General features: G+C 53.4%; 1 protein-coding gene across 1 annotated transcript in view; it reads right to left on the reverse strand.

Moving 5' to 3' along the window:
- The window catches only part of Nfam1 (NFAT activating protein with ITAM motif 1), a 29,900-nt gene extending 15,661 nt beyond the window's left edge, over positions 1–14,239 (reverse strand). The window contains exon 1 of the mRNA XM_090358256.1: positions 14,085–14,239. Coding sequence (XP_090214382.1) covers positions 14,085–14,202 — 118 coding nt within the window. The 5' untranslated portion in view covers positions 14,203–14,239. The remainder of the gene's footprint in view (positions 1–14,084) is intronic.
- Between the last annotated feature and the right edge of the window lie 493 nt (positions 14,240–14,732).

The raw sequence follows: 14,732 nt of genomic DNA on the forward strand, positions 1-14,732 counted from the left end.
GGACTAGGACTAGCACCTCCCCTTCTCTATCGTGCAGACATAGGGCCAGCACTCTCATGTGTGACTTTATTTACCCTTGCTACTACACTGTAGCAAGAAAAGGGCCCTGCTTCGTAGAGGAAGAATCTGAGTCTCAGGTCACCCCTGATTTCTCAGCAGGCAGCAGGCCTGCCCACCCAGTGCCAGGAAGCACCAGAACCCTGGTCTCCAACACTTCTTCCCACGGGCCAAGCGATGCCATTGGCTAAAGGCACATATCTGGTGAAGGGTTCCAAGTACAAAGCCAGGTGCTGGTGCTCACACCTCAGGAGGCTGAGCTTTCAGGATGTTAGCCAGACCAGGCAGGGAAGTTGGTTAAAAGCTTATCTCCAATAAACCACCAAAAAGCTGGAAGTGGAAGAGCACTAAAGCTTGAGTAAAGCTAAGGGACAGGGGCCAGGAGTTTGGCCTGGTGGTAGAGTGCTTGCCTAGCATGCACAAAGAGCTGGTTTGATACCTCAGTACCACATACATAGAAAAAGCCAGAAGTGGTGCTGAGGCTCAAGTGGTAGAGCTCTAGCCTTGAGAAAGCCCAAGGACAGTGCTCAGGCCCTGAGCTCAAGCTCCAGGACTGATACAAAATAGAATAAAATAATAAAAATCCTAAGCAAATAAAGAAGAATTTGAAGTAAGAAGAGATAGAAAAACAAAGGGAAGAAGCTGGGCCCTGGCTGAGGACCGTGGGCAGAGGGACGGGAATCCCATACCTGGCCAGCAGCCAGAGACACAGTGCTTCCCGGAGCAGAGATAGGAGAAGATTCATCAGACTGCCACGAGATCTAGTTGTCAGTCATGCAGAGGCGTCACTGAGCTGGCAATACTGCAGCTGGGAGCTGCAGGGTCAGCGCCTACTGCATGGCCAGCTCCCAGAAGCCACCCTTCCTTGTCCCCACACCCAGCAGAAGCACCTCAAAAACAGTTTGAAAATCCCCAAAGCCTGGGTGCCAGTGACTCATACCGATAATCCCAGTTACTCAGAAGGCTGAGAATCACAGTTCAAAGCCAGCCCAGATGGGAAAGTCCCCGAGACTTTATCTCCAGTGAACCACCAGGAAACTGAAGGTGGAGCTGGGACTCAAGTGAAAGGACAGCATCCAGGATCTAGGCCCTGAGTTCAAGTCTAGGTTTTGGTGCAAAGAGAAAGAAGAAAGAAGGAAGGGAAGGAGGAAATGAGGGAAGGAGGGAAGGAAGGAAGGAGGGAAGGACAGGAGGAAGAGAAAGGAGGGAGGCCAAAGCAGCAGTGCCTCCTGGCTGAGCCTCTGAGCCTCCTGCAGGCTTCTGAGGTGCTCTTCAGATTTGGGCTAGCGCTGGCAGCCACTGCCCCAACTTCAGTGATTCGGACCCCTTGGCTCCAATATTCTCTGCCTCCCAGGTCCTTCTCTCTCCGGCAGCTCTAGAGCAGACAGTTTTAAATTGAGGTCGGCAGCAGGCAGCCAAGAACACGCAGGCTGGCTTGTTAATCGGGAGAAGATCGTGTGTTTGAGAAGCTCAGAGGGAGCCGGGAGATTTGTTTTGCTGGGGAAAGTGAGACGCGGGCCTCCTGCCTGTGGTAAGGCTGGCATGAGGCCAGGCTGGTCTCTTTTCAGCCTGCTTCTGCTCACCCTGAGCTAGAGTCTGGGGAAGAGGGAATCTTAGGAAGGCAGAGCCTTCTGGAAGACTCGGGGGGCAGGGAGGGAAAGGTCCCTCTGGCCCCCCCACTCCCAGGAGCTGAGATGTCTCTGGAAGAGCCGAAAGGAATTTTGTATCACCCTCCTCCCCAGCATCTCCCACCATTCTTGCCAAAGTTTTTCAGATAGGGTCTCGTGCCTTTGTCCTTACACTGAGATTCTTTCACTTCCATATTCCAAGGCCAGCCCATCAGGCTCTTGCACCATTCTTGTGGATGTGTGTACTAGTCCCGGGGCTGGAATTCAGAGCCTGGACACTGCCTCTTTCCTCACTCAAAGAATGGCATGGTACCTTACTGCTTGAACCACAGCTCCACTTCCAGCCCATTGGTGGTTAATTGAAGATCAGAATCTCACCGGCTTTCCTACCTGGACTAGCCTCAAACTGTAATACTCAAGTCTCCATGGAGTAGGTAAGATTACAGGCATGCCCAGCTTGTACCACACTTCATTGTGTGTGCATGTGTGTGTGTGCACACACGCGCGCGCCCTATCCCCGAAGCTTAGACTCAGGGCCTGGGAATTGTCCCTGAGCACTTTTTTTCCTCAAAACTAGCACTCTACCACTTGAGCCACTGCTCCACTACTGGCTTTCTTAGTGGTTTTTATTGGAGTCTCACCGACGTTTTCTACTAGGGCTGACTTCAAACCACAGTGCTTCAAATCTCAGCCTTCTGAGTAGTCAGGATTACAAGTGTAAGCCACCAGCCCCAGGCCACACTTTTTATTTCCATATTCTGGTGGTTTTACAATATTCAAACACTAGTTTTGTCATCAAACAAGAAGCCTTGGTTCAGGTTGTCTAGGACCCAGCTGAGTGGAGGACGTAGGACGGGAACTACTGCACAGTCTGCCAGGGTCTTTGGTAGACCAGGAAGGACAATAAGCAAGAGGGTAGCATGAGAAGCAGGCAAAGTAACTTATGCTGGGAATCCCAGCTACTTGGGGGGCTGGGATTAGAAGAATTTCTATTTGAGGCTAATCCAAAACCCCCATTTTGCCCAGGCTGGCTTGGGCAAAATAATGAGACTCCATTATAAAAAGAAGGAAAATAAGTTGGGCACTAGTGACTCATATCTGTAATCCTAGCTACTCAGGAGGCTGAGATCTGAGGACTACAGTTTGAGTCCACCCCTGGTAGGAAAGTCCATGAGACTCTTAACCTCCCATAAACTACTCAGAAAAAGCCAGATGTGGAGCTGTGGCTCAAGTGGTAGAGCACACAGAGGCTCGGGGATAGTGCCCAGGCTGAGTTCACGCCCTAGGATATCATGACAAAGGAAAAAAAGAAAAGAAAAGAAAAAAGGTTGAGCACCGCTAAAGCATCGGCCGGGAGTTTGGCCTAGTGGTAGAGTGCTTGCCTAGCATGCACGAAGACCCGGGTTCAATTCCTTGGTACCACAAACATAGATAAAAAGCCAGAAGTGGTGCTGTGGCTCAAGTGGTAGAGCTCTAGCCTTGAGAAAGTCCAAGGATAGTGCTCAGGCCCTGAGCTCAAGCCCCAGGACTGGAAAAAAAATTTTAAAAAGAAGAAGAAGGAGGAGGAGGAGGAGGACAAGGAGGAGGAGGAGGAAGAGGAGGAGGGAAGCTTCTACTAAGCAAACATGCAGCTCAAATCCCAGTCATGCCACAAAAATAGAGGAAAGAGTCAGAGACAGAGACACAGAGAGAATGAACTACAAATGGCTGCATTCACAGCCTGGCCAGCTGCCCACCCGGCATAAAGGCCTTTGAACTCTGGACCTCTCCCTGCCACCCTTGTGTCCATCTCCTCATTCAGCCACTCTTGAGCCCCCAGACCTGGTTCAGGAGCTGCTTATCAGCTGGGACCAAGAGGCCCAAGCTTGCCCAGGGGCCCACACTTTCCAGGGGCCCACGCTTGTCCAGAGTTTCCTCCTGGAGGGCTGTGGCTACAGTTACCAGGACAGTGGCTGCCCCTCTTCCCTGGGGCCCTCAGCCCCTCTTCCAGTGACTCCAGGGCTAGGGCAGGGTGGATTCTATCAGCACTACACAGCTACCTTCCTGTTCGTTCTGGCAAAAAGACATTGGTCCAAGGGTCTTAAAAAAATTCTCTCCATTTAACAGATCTTCTGGTCTGTTCGGGAAAGGATGGAATCCTTTTCTTTCAGTAATGGCGTCGGGCCAAGGCCCAGGTGTGGAGGGGGACTGCAGTGACAGTCCAGGCCTCTGGCCCAACCAGGGGTCCATCCCCCTCTCTATCCTCACCACAGGGAATCAGCACTGAAGAACTGAGGCCATGAAACTGTCTGGATTCCTCCACTTCTATTCCCAAGATGCTCCTTTAGGGTACGGGCTGTGGGGGTCCCGCCTGCCTCTTCTGCTCCAGCTGGCTGCACACTAGAAATCCATGCCAACCACGACTTCTCTGCTGTCATTCATTTCCACACACGGAGAAGGTGGCAGGCCTGGTTCTGGTCCTGGGGGATTCCCTGCCCTAGCAGCAGCCTCAGTGTGACAATGGTGGATGTGACCGCAGACTGGTAGGAAGCGGCAGGCCAGTGACCTGGGCATCAGAAGCAGGAAGGGAAAGAGCAGGCAGGAAGTCTACCCTGGCTGTGAGAGGCCTGGGCTCTGTGACAGGTCACACCCCGGCCATCTTGGCAACACAACTCCGCTCCACAGATAAAACGCCAGAGGTTCTGGGAGGCCCAGAGCCATAGGTTTCCTGAGGCAGGGGCAGGTTTGGAGACTGCCTGGGCCAAGGAAGGGAGTGGAGCCAGGGCCCAGGCTGGGAGCAGCCATCGGCAGAGCCAAGAGCCATGGGGGGTCGGGCAGAGAGCAAATGGCGGCTCCAGGCACTGTGACCACAGGCACTAGACATGGGTGGAAGCTACCAATTTGCAGTAGTCTATCAGTGACAAGTGGTTTCGGGGCTCCAAGACAGGGAGCCAGTGCTTTGGCTTATGCGTTTTGTCCCTTGTTCTGGCCAAGAATGGATGTTCCCCCACAGGACAATGTAGCCAAGGCCAGGACCCTGCTGGGCAGCTTCTGTGTTTCCACTCATGTAACAGTCTAGAGGAACAAATCCCAGGCAAAGAATGTGGGGGGCTCTGGACCTCTAGCGCTGAGGAGAAAATGGAGGTCGTAGGGAAGCAAGAGCCATTGGCATCCCTTAACACTAAAAGCACTGCGAGCTCCCAAGCTTGGCCATGCAAGACCCTGCCTCCCTGCTTCTACCCAGGAGGATTATGGGAAATGAGGAGAAGGCGTCTGAGTGAAGAGATGCCTACAGCCACAGGAAGGGGCCAGGCACGGGTGGTTTACACCTGTAATCCAGAGAGATCTGAGGATCACAGTTCAAAGATGGCCTGGGGAGGAAAGTTTATGAGACTCTTATCCAATTAACCAGCAAAATGCAAAATGTTGGAAATGGAGCTGTGGCTCATGTGGTAGAGCCCTAGCACCTAGGCCCTGAGTTCAAGTCCCTAGTCCGGGCACAGAGGCGGGGGGGGGGGGGGGGCAGATGTTTTCACCTGGCCCAGCCCTGCTGAATCTTGGTATCTATTTGGCCTCCAAGCTTTTCTTGCCCCTTTCCACACAAGTATAAGCATAGACACCTCAACAGGACAGCCAGACCACTGCTAAGCCACTCACCCCACTTTGCAAGAGATTTCAGAGCTGTTCTGCCCTCCATCCCTCACATCTCTGCATTTCTAGCTGCTTCAGGGCAGCCTAAAGTGTGGATAAAAGGCTGGGGCAGGGGTGGGGCAGGCGGTCCATGAGGAGAGCCCAGGACCAGATTTTAATCCCAGCTCTGTCGCTTTCCATCTTTGCTAGGGGAACAGTAGTTTACACCTACAATCCCAGCAATCCAAGCGGCTGACACATGAGGATTTGGTTGAAAGCAAGCCTGAGCAGGAAAGCTTGTGAGACTCCTAGTTCTAATCAAAATAAAAAAGGAAGCCCGAAGAGGTTGTGTGACTTTAGTGGCAGAGCAATGGCCTTGGCTAGGGGCCAGTGCCCAGGCCCTTTTTTTTTTTCTTGGACTGGCACACAAAAAAACCCAAAGTTGTGCACAACCTCAGCAGATGGCTTTACTTCTCTGAACCTGTGAATTCCTTGCCACACAAGAAAAGTAACCGCCAACTTTACAAGGGTTTTGATGGAATTCAACAGGATCTAGAGCTCAGCGTGCCTGGCACAGGGCCAGGCTGCCTGTCCCAGGAACCATGGAGGTAGGAAAGATGATCCTCTCCCACGGGAACTCCCAGCCCTGCCTGCCTCCGTGACAGACCACAGCCATGGACCTGCCCCTGGACACTAAGGTAGGTACCACACCTCGTACCATGTCTCTGGCCTGGCCAATCTCCTGTGGGGTGGAGGGGCCTTGAGCTAGTACAGCCTTCTCCCTGCAGCCCCAACTCCTTTCTCACCATGCATGTTGTTGGTAAACTGGTCTGGGAGTTTGGCGTATTGGTAGAGTGCTTGCCTAGCATGCACGGAGACCCAGATTCAATTCCTTGGTACTACATACATAGAAAAAAGCTGGAAGTGGTGCTGAAGCTCAAATGGTAGAGCTCTAGCCTTGAGAAAGTCCTCACTGTCTTGATGACAGTGTTCAGACCCTGAGCTCAAGCCCAGGACTGGCAAAACCTAAACCAAAACAAACCAAAAAAGAACGCTGCTGGCACTTGACTCCTTGTCTTTCCCTCGCCTTCCCATTTTTGGGAAGGGTCATTCCTGGGCCTTGAGCGCTCACGCTGTCTCTCTTCTGCCGCCCTCTCTCTCCCCCCATCTTTTGCCCCCACTTGCGCCACAGGACTACTTCAGGCTTTTGTTTTTGTCATCATCAGTTGTGGGACTTGAACTCTGGCCTGGGCACTGTCCCTGAGCTCTTCAGCTCAAGGTTACCACCCTACCCCTTGAGCAGCCACAGCACCACTTCCAGTAGTTAACTGGAGATAAGAGTCACAGAATTTAGTGCCGGGGATGGCTTTGAACCGTGATCCTCGAATCTCAGCCTCCTGGTAGCTAGGATTACAGGCATGAGCCACCTCGCCCAGTCTTATTTCAGGCTTTTTCCGTGATGAATTGAAGATTTGCTCAAAGCTAGTGCTTTAGGGCTAGGAGCATGGCCTCGTGGTAGAGTGCTTGCCTATCATGCACCAAGACCCGGGTTCGATTCCTCTGTGCCATACATAGAAAAAGCCCAAAGTGGTGCTATGACTCAAATGGTAGAGCTCTAGCCTTGAGAAAACCCAAGGATAGTGTTTGGGGCCCTGAGTTCAAGCCCAGGACTGGCAAAAAAAAAAAAAAAAGCTAGGGCTCTACCATTCGAAGCACAGCACCACTTCCAGAGTTTTGATGATTAATTGGAAATAAGAGTCTTATGGACTTTTCCAGCCTGGGCTGGCGTCAGACCTTGGTCCTCTGATCTTAGCCTCCTGAGAAGCTAGGTTTACAGGTGTGAGCCACCGGTTCCTGCCCCCTTTCGCATCCTCTCTATGTAGCTACATCCTCTCGAGCTTTTGTCTAAGACAACAGAGCAGAGCCCCTCCTCCCACCTTCCGCTGCCTGGCGTGGGCTCCCCCATGAGGAGGGATTGGAGCTCATGTGTGGGTGCTGCCCCAGCCCCAGCTCCACACCCCTCGGGCTCCATCCAGCCTCTCTGTCAGGCCGAGGCTGCCTCTGCAGGCTCAGTTTCCACAACCTCCAGCCTGGCCCCAGAGGCCTGCACATTCCTCCTGCTTCTGCCCTGCCCAGAGGCTCCTCACAGGTGGACGTCCGGGGAGGGAGTCAGAAATCCATTTCCAGGGTCAAGACAAGCAATTGAAAAACTGGAGCACCCACGCATGTCAGGCGTAGCAAAGGCGCTGCTGGCAATCTCCTGTCTTTAGTTACACACACACACACACACACACACACACACACAAGTCTGGGCTCTGATACAGTCACCAAAACATGCAGTCTTCACTTTGGCCACTGTTTAAAAAATGGGAAGTGCTTGGCTGGAAGGTTCAGTCTGCACCTTCAGGCTCAGCTGGCCCCTGGCCCCATTTCCATGCTAACCCCACTGTGTGGGTGCCCCCATCCCCACCCCTCCTGGTGCTTTGAGGCCGCCCTCTCTGCGTGGCTCCTGCAGCCAGGTGCTGGTGCAATCCTAGCAGCTCAGGAGGATGCCACTTGTGCTTCTTGGAGTCACTGAGGATGACAGGTATGTGTGTGCCACCATGCCCAGCCATTGATTGAGATGGAGTCTCATGAACATCTGTTTGCCTGGGCTGACCTTAACCCACCGTGAACCCCCCGACATTCCCATCACAGGCTTGAGCACCTGCCCTGGCTTATGCTACAACTTGTTAAATATCCAAGCCAGCAAAGGGAGTCAAGCCTCCAGAGGGCAGTCCCAAAATACCGAGCATCCACTCAGCAGGCAGGGCTGGTACTACAAGGGTTTGGGAACGGTGGCGTTTAGACATGACCTCAGCACGACGGGCTGCCACTTCCCCCTGCTTCAGAACAGCCCATGGCTCCCTGAACCCAGCATGGTGACCTTGGCCCAGAGACCGAGCCAACCAGAGGGCAGATAGTGAGCGGCCCTCTCTGTCTTCTGTGGGAGAAGAAACTTGGCATATGTGCATTGGAAATGATCCAGTGAACCTCCTGCAATCCTAGCCATTGAGGGAACAGAGATCTGAGAATCATGGTTCAAAGCCAGCCCAGATGGGCACATGTGAGAGAATCTTAACTCCAATTAACCAGCAGGGGAAAAAAAGCCAGAAGTGGAGATGTGGCTCAAGCAGTAGAATATTAGACTTGAGACCTGAGGGAAAACAAAAAAGCTCAGATACAGTGCCCAGGCCCTGAGTTCAAGTTCCATGATGGAAGGAAGGAAGGAAGGAAGGAAGGAGGGAGGGAGGGAGGGAGGGAGGGAGGGAAGGAGGGAGGGAGGGAGGGGCAGGTAGGGAAGGGGGAGAGAGATAGCTTGCAGAAAATAAATGCTGCAATAAGCATTCAGACTTCCCTCACCCAGAGCCTCCAGTCCCCATCCATCCTCCCTCTCCAACTGCCTGACTTCACGGAAAGCTCTTCAAATCCACAGCTCCCACCTGGGCCAGCTCCCCCTACCCTCCCTGCAAGAGTGTGAGGCCCCAGACTGGCTGATCAAAGGTATTTGCCCTGACTTAGGTCGATTTTAAAGGAAAATGCTTTAATTCCTCACTCCAGAAAAAAAAGCCGTTCCCACGGTCTTCATTTGCCCTCTGATTTCATTCTGGGTGTCACAGCGCTGTGTTGGGAAGACACAACCCCTTACACACACACACACACACACACACACACACACACACACACACACACACACACTGTGGCTTATCCCAGGGTCCCTGCCATGTGCCTGAGCACAAATCCCAGCATGCCACAGGTCAGGCAGGTTGTTCACGACGCGGGCGGGTGAGAGGACAGCCCGCAGCTCGCTCACCCTCCCCATGGCACCTCGAGGGGCGGTGCAGCTCTCAACCCCTTGGCATCATGAAGATCCATTCCCTTGTGGCCCTCCACAGCCTGGCCACCTGGCTCATGACTTTACCCCAGACCCAGGGTGCCCCGTGGCACCCCAGTGGGGATGGAGGAGGTTTGGTAAGCGCTGACGGGGCCTTCCATGACAGCCCTCCCTAAGGGCCCACTGGAAAGGCAAAGGGCTCTAACAAAGCGCTCTTCTGGATGAGGAGGAGTCTCAGCCTCTCTCTTTACATTCTCCTACCCTCAAACATGGTATCAGGGCTGGGAGTTGGGCCTAGTGGTAGAGTGCTTGCCTAGCATGCATAAAGACCATGGCTCGATTCCTCACACATAGAAAAGCCAGAAGTGGTCCTGAGGCTCAAGTGGTAGAACTCTAGCCTTGAGAAAGTCCAAGGACAGTGCTCAGGCTCTGAGTTCAAGCTCCAGGACTGGCAGAAAGGAAGGAAGAAGAAAGAAAGAAAGAAAGAAAGAAAGAAAGAAAGAAAGAAAGAAAGAAAGAGAAAGAAAGAAAGAAAGAAAGAAAGAAAGAAAGAAAGAAAGAAAAAAGAAAGGAAGGAAGGAAAGGAAGGAAGAAAGGAAGGAAGGAAGAGAAAGAAGGAAAGGGCATCAGGAGATGTGGAAGGCTCCAAGAGCCCATGGGATTGTAGTGAGGGCCCTAAATTTTGGGGGGAGGTATGTGGTACTAGGGCTTGAACTCGGGGTGCTTTTCCTCAGCTTTTTATTGAAGGCTGGTGCTCTACCACGTGAGCTACACTTCCACTTTTGGTGGACTTTTTGGTGGGTATATGCAGGTACTAGTCTCACAGACTTAAACCTGTCCACGAGCCTCCGATCTCAGCCTCCTGAGTAGCTAGAATTATCGCCTGAACCACTGGCACCCGTCTAGGGCTCCAGTTCTTCACTCAGAATGAAGGTGGGTGCCATGGAAGAAAAGATGGCGAGACCCAAGGGAGCCCCCTTTTACCCAGGCAAGATGCCCACCCAAAGTCCTTGACCCAGACCTGGGAAGGGGGCTAACTGAAAGAGGTGGGAAACGCCAGAATAAAGGGAAGTCCTGGGCCGGCAGAAACACAGAGGAGAGAGCCCCACCCCATCAGGGGGTGCCCTCATCTCAGGAGCAGCTTTTGTTTTCTTTTCATTCCGATTCTTCACCTCCTCTCTCCTCCCCCTATAGAAGTGATACAGGCTCACGGTTGGAATCCTGGAACCACAGGGATGGATCCAGAAGAAAGGCAGACTTGTCGACAGTTCACCACCCTGACTGAGCAGCTGGGAACATTTTTGATGTCTTTTTTTTGCCCATCTCTTTACTGAGCTGAACTCTGAAGGAAGAAAGGAGTGGGAGGCAGCCAGGTACGCGTGGGGCAGAGGCTGGAGGGGGATGGAAACACAAGAAAGGGCTTGGATGGAGCTTCTAGAAGTCAACACAGGGCACTGAGTCAACAGGGGGCAGAGTTGAGAAAAAAGGTTTATGGCTTGGGGTAAGCAGGGCAAAGGGGTGGAGAGGCCAAGTGGGGGCAGGCCTGCCAACCAAGGCCAGCCTCTGTGGCTCTTAAATTGGGAAGTGGCAAGATGACCCTTGCGTTTGAGAAAGATGATCAGAGAAATACTAGAGGTCCAATCACTCTTCCTCAGCTGCCTGGAACCCTCAGGGCCTTAGAGATCCAGGAGGTTCCTCCATCCTCTCTCCATCTCCATTTTCTTTTGCTTTTGTGCCAGTCCTGGGACTTGAACTCGGGGTCTGGGTGCAGTCCTTTAGCTTTTTTGCTTAAGGTTAGTGCTCTACCACTTGAGCCATAGCTCTACTTCTGGTTTTCTAGGGATTAATTGGAGAGGCTCTTGCCCCATCTGGCTTCACACTGCAATCCTCAGATCTCAGCCTCCCGAGTAGCTAGGGTTAGAAGTGTGAGCCACTGGCACCCAGCTCTTCAACTCCTTCTAAACACAGCTGTCCACAGGAGCCAATGCATCTCTGATCCGAGGACCTGTGCCAGACCTCGTCCATCCTGGCTTTCCTATCTTGGCCTCCCCCCAAATCCTGCACCCTCAGGCACAATCTCTGAATTGCTTTCCTCCTCCCTCCTCCACACTGCAGGCTCTAATAAGAGAAGACAGGGTCAGCTATGCTCCTGGACTACCCCCCCCTTGACCCCCCCCCCGACTCCTGTAGAGTCTTGTAGATTACCTTTGCTGTTTGCCAACTCTGACCTTTCTCCTTTCTTTTTCCTTTTTGTCTTGTCAGTCCTGGGGCTGGCATTCTGGGCCTGGCTGCCATCCCTGAGCCTTTTCACTGAAGGCTAGTGCTCTACCACTTGAGCCACAGCTCCACTCCTGGCTTTTTGCTGGTAAATTGGAGATAAGAGTCTCATGGACGTTGCTACCCTGGCTGGCTTTGAACTCTGGTCCTCAGATCTCAGCCTCCTGAGTAGCTGGGATGAGAGGTATGAGCCTCCGGTGCCTGGGTAGCTTTTCTGAACTGACCTGCTCGTGGCTCGGGCCCCTCACCTGGCTCAGATGCTCTTGGTCCTGCCCTCAGCACTCAGCACCCCAGGTGGAGCCCCTTGGAGAGGGGTGGAGATTGGGGGTTCAGAGGGTAGGAAGAGGGGAAGACAGCCTAAGTGTGGCATTGACCTGTAGCTTGGATGTCACTAGGTGAGTGCCACCAGGAGGGAGAATACCTTCCAGGCCAAAGGAGCAGCCAAGAAACGCTCCAGGGAAGCCATGGAATCTTCCAGAAGCTTGAAAGTAGGTGTGGTCATGCGAGAGGGAGCAGGAAGGAAAGGCAGGCCAGGTGGGGAGGGGGTCAGCTGCAAGGGGCAGCTGTGTGGGTGAGGACACATGAGGCGCAGGCGTTGCCCCTTCCCCAGGCCCCTCATTTCTGGGGACAGGCCTGAGAAGGCCACTAGAGAGGCAAATTTGGGATGTGTTCAGAGTGGCTTCCAGAAAAGTGCCTTTGGCCTTGAAGTCCTAACTCTGCATCTTGTGGCTGTCCCAGGAAAGGGGAGGACTCTGTGAACCTCAGTGAGGACACCAAACACGCCCAAGGCCAGGTGCTGTGTCATGCCTGCAATCCCAGCATCGGGAAGCAGAGGCAGGACACTAAGTTTAAGGCCCAGTTTAAGGGCTCCATAGTGACACCCTGTCAAAAACAAACAGGGGCCGGGAGTTTGGTCTAGTGGTAGAGTGCTTGCCTAGCATGATAAAGACCTGGGTTCGATTCCTCCGTGCCACATACATAGAAAGAAGCCAAAAGTGTTGCTGTGGCTCAAGTGGTAGAGCTCTACTCTTGAGAAAGTCCAAGGGCAGTGCTCAGACCCTGAGTTCAAGCTCCAGGACTGGAAAAAAGAAAAACTTAAGCAGGAAGATGAGGGGGGTGTGAGTTGCTTTCCTCTTGTGAAAGAGCAGAAGCTGTTTCTCTTTAGCATAGCCTTTGTTGCAATACAGGGAAGAGAGAAAAAAATTGCTTTTTGTTCATAATTCTCTGGATTACAAAAGAGCTTTTCCTCAGTAGCCGAGTCTCTGGTTGGGCAGGGCGTCAAATATTCCGCGGGGCGGGGGAGAGGGGGCAGGAAAAGAGGGGCCCAGCAGAGAAATGATGGGAATTCAGGAGGCATTTAAATGATGGGAATTGGGAATTCAGGGGGAAACAAAGTTAGAAGGGCTAAGCTGGAGCTTGGACATATTGGCACCCACAAGCACCATTCTGCTTCTCTGGCCATCTTTACCCTGCTCTGCATCAGCAGCAACCCAGGGTACCCAGGGTCAGGTGCAAAGCCCAGGTGCACTGGTGGCCCAGGCTTGTGATTCTGGCCAGGTTGAAGGCTGACATCAGAGAATTGTGGTTCTAAACCAACCCAGGCAGAAAAGTCTATGAGACCCTTATTAAGAGACTCCAATTAACCAGCAAATAAACCCAATAGGAGCTGTGGCTCAAGTGATGGAGCACTAGCCTTGAGCAAAAAAAGGCTCAGGGACAGTGCCCAAGCTCTGAGTTCAAGCCCCAGGACAGACAAACAAAAAATGAAAGAAGAGGAAGACAAGGAGAAGGAGGAGGAGGAGGAGGAGGAGGAGGAGGAGGAGGAGGAGGAGGAGGTCGTCTTTGCAAAGAAAGGCAAGGAGGGACCTCAATCCACTAGATCCAGGGCCCTGGCTGGGGTGAGGCTGGCCTGGCTCCATCAGTCCTCTGGGGCCCGCACTTTGCCCATCTTAATGAGCACTGTACAGAGGGCTGTGAGGATGGATAGTGCAGGCTCCATAGAGGTTGCTCAGGATCCTGAGAAGGGTTGTTTACAAAGCGGGGTGGGGTAGAAGCAGCTACCCCTGCCGCAGCCATCACAGGACAGAGCCACTTGTCAGAATGTTGTTGGCCTTGCCAGGCAGCGGCCGTGTGAGGAGACCATGGTGCTGGCTGTCCAGGATGCAGACACTCCCCACCGCTCCTGGCCTTCATGAGCCAGGCACCACCTCAAGCCTGGCACCAGAGCACTGACCACTGAGGAAAATGGAGAGCAGGAATGGCTCTGTAGTTCCTGAAGTGGCCATGTGACTCCCCTTGGAGGGTGGGGACAGGTCTGTGCTCCGTGGCATGGGCTGGGGTGATAGCTTACCCTTCCCTCTCAGGCCTAAGATGCTCACAACAGCACCCTGGGGGCTCTGACACCTGCCAGGTGTGATGCCGCATGACCGCCCCCTCCAGTGCCGGCCACCCAGTATCCACCCTCCTCATTTCAGGGATCCAGTTGGAGTGGGATGGGGTACAGAGGGAGGGGACACCCCTTCACAAGCCACATTAGCTAAATACTTTCTGGGTCCCCAAGGCCACCATGTTCAAAGAGCAACCAGCCCTGCCCCAGAGGTGGGGCTCGGCACAAACTACCCGGCCAGGGTCGCACATACCTGCCAGCTGCAGAGCCCATGGCACCAGGAGACAGCCCAGGAGCCCCGAGGCCTGCAGGTGGCCAGGAGGGCTGAGGAGGCCCTCAGGGGCCCAAGGGCATGGAAGCCAGCTTCCCATCCCAGCGGCGGCCAGCGGCCTCCTGGAAACTTCTCACTGTCCCTCCTTCCTCTTTTGCTCCCAGGAGGGGACAGCTGGCAGCCACAGTTCCCTTTTGTATGCCCACAAACTCCTCCCCAGCCACCCTTCTGCTTCCTCCTTCTCCCCCACAAACCTCTCACCTCCCTCTCTCAAACAGGGGAGATGGCCCTGCCGAGATGGATGGAGAGTTGGGGGGCTTGTCCAGACTGCAAGACAGGACCAATGCAGCCTGCTGTGGGCTTCTGCCCTTCTCAACCCCAGAAGGGCCTGGGCAGGAGATAGTGGTGGCCCGGTAGACATCTCATCTTGACCCACTCCGAATGTCACTGTGTGCCAGATACGGTGGCTCACGCCTATCATCCCAGCTACTCAGGAGGCTGAGATCTGAAGATCAAGGTTCAAAGCCAGCCCTGGGCAGGAAAGTCTGTGAGATTTTTTTTTTCTTCATTTTTGTCAGTCATGGGGCTTGAACTGAGGGCCTAGGCTCTGTCTCTGAGCTCTTTTGCTCA

The sequence above is a fragment of the Megascapheus bottae genome, chromosome 2, assembly GCF_031878675.1.
Source record: "Megascapheus bottae isolate mThoBot1 chromosome 2, mThoBot2.hap1, whole genome shotgun sequence".
NCBI lineage: Eukaryota > Metazoa > Chordata > Mammalia > Rodentia > Geomyidae > Megascapheus > Megascapheus bottae.